This window comes from Ceratina calcarata, unplaced genomic scaffold, assembly GCF_001652005.2.
Source record: "Ceratina calcarata isolate Rehan_Ccalc_2016 unplaced genomic scaffold, ASM165200v1 scaffold4310, whole genome shotgun sequence".
NCBI classification, from domain to species: Eukaryota; Metazoa; Arthropoda; class Insecta; order Hymenoptera; family Apidae; genus Ceratina; species Ceratina calcarata.
This window is the reverse complement of record NW_017166835.1, coordinates 1-1,765: the sequence shown is the minus strand read 5'-3', so window position 1 is coordinate 1,765 and position 1,765 is coordinate 1. Positions and strand designations below refer to the sequence as shown.

At 42.7% G+C, this 1,765-nt stretch overlaps 1 protein-coding gene across 1 annotated transcript; it reads left to right on the top strand.

The window, feature by feature from the left end:
* The first annotated feature begins 166 nt into the window (after positions 1 to 166).
* LOC108626890 (altered inheritance of mitochondria protein 3-like) lies at positions 167 to 1,265 on the top strand. The gene has a single exon (XM_018027824.2). The coding sequence runs from the start codon at positions 276 to 278 to the stop codon at positions 1,263 to 1,265; it is 990 nt and encodes a 329-aa protein (XP_017883313.1). The 5' UTR covers positions 167 to 275.
* The last annotated feature ends 500 nt before the right edge of the window (positions 1,266 to 1,765 follow it).

The window sequence follows — 1,765 nt, the reverse complement described above, 5'->3', positions numbered from 1 at the left end:
AATTATATCAATTATTATTATTATAGTAATAATGATTACGTAATTATGACAGAATTAAATTCTACTTTTTGATCGATGTTTTACTGTATGTAAATAAATTGCAAATATGCAGAAACAAGTATGTCACTCAGTTATTTAATGTCGAAATCGTGCTTATTCAGCAGCGTTGCGTGTTTCAAAATACGCGTGATTTTGAAATCAAACCGAGCAGGAGACTCCTTTAAAAGCGAGCCCCGATTCTCACTGGCATCGCAGTCTGAAGAAGCATTCCGACAATGAAAACCTGTATCGCAGTTATTTTGTTGGGCCTGGTGGTTGCCCAGGCTCTCCCGACGGAGAAGAAGATCGAGAAGTCGTTGAAGAAGGACGATTTGAAGATCGAGGAAACTGGTGAGGACGCGGACAGATCGAAGAAGTCCATCATTTGTCTGGATCAGCCCAACGTGGTGCCCCAGATGCAGTCTTTCAGCATCCAAGCTGCGCCGCAGCCGATGCAGACTCTCAGCATCCAACCGGCGCAACAACTCCAGACTCTGAACATTCAACCAGCCGTTCAACCCGTCCAGACGCTCAGCATCCAACAAGCTCCACAGCCGGTTCAAACTCTGAACATTCAGCCAGCACAGCCGATGATCCAACCTCAAGCTGTGATTTCTCAGCCAATGATCCAACCTCAATCTCAGCAGATACACATGGTCCAACCGCAAGTGCAGGTGCAACCTCAACCTCAGCAGATACACATGGTCCAACCGCAAGTGCAAGTTCAACCGCAAGTGCAAGTTCAACCGCAAGTGCAGATTCAACCTCAGCCCATAATGTCTCAGCCGATGCAGTCGTACGTCGAGGTCGTACCATCCCAGCAGGTGCCTTGCCAGACGAACGTGAACATCGTTCAACCAGTGAAACAGGAGAAATCTCAGGTGGAAATCGTTCCCAACAAGATGGTCAGGCCTGAACCCAAGCCGGAGAAAATCATTCAAAAAGTGGAGAAGGAGATTTCCCGGCCTGTGGCACCTCTTTACAGAGAAGAGATGATGGTGGTCCCACGACCGATGCCGCAACCAAGACCATTCATGATAGTGGAACCACAACCGATGACTTTCGCCCCAGCTGCCCCTGTTTGCAACCAGTGTCAGCAGTCGCTGTTGCAGTGCAGCTGCAGAGCCCAGAATCTTAACAGTATGATGGCCGAGCCACAGATGCATATGATGACTCTAAAACGCCCCATGGGTGTTACGATGGATCACCATATGTATTCCATGTAAACCGTAAGTTTCACTTATCGTTAGATCTCTCATGTCATGGAATTTCATTTTTTATCCTGTGTTTAATTTTTCATTCATTATTTTATTGTGCAGTTTTAATTGGAGATCGAGGACCCTGGAATCGATGGACCAAGATCAAATTCAAGAAACTATAAATGTACTATGAATAAAAATTTATAAAATCATATTGAATCCATTTTTTTTTGGATACCATTCAATCCTTCCATTTTTTTTTTTTTTGATACCATTCAGACCTTCCTGTCCTAATCTAATGTTCTATCATTGAGTATCTTTCTGTTCTATTCTAAATTTGAATACCTAATCGATTTCTTATCTCAGAAGTAAGAAACAGAAGTTTGTTGATAGACAGTTTCTTGATTAAGCTATTTAAAGTCTGGCAACAGTTTCGATCTACCTAAATAAATGTAAATTACAATTTCAGCAGTTCTGAAGTCTTGAAATTGAACATCGCTCGTAGCAATTATTCATTAAAATATTGC

Bases quoted from the DNA above. Each gene is read 5' to 3' on its own strand.
- LOC108626890 (XM_018027824.2), top strand. From the start codon at position 276: ATGAAAACCTGTATCGCAGTTATTTTGTTGGGCCTGGTGGTTGCCCAG.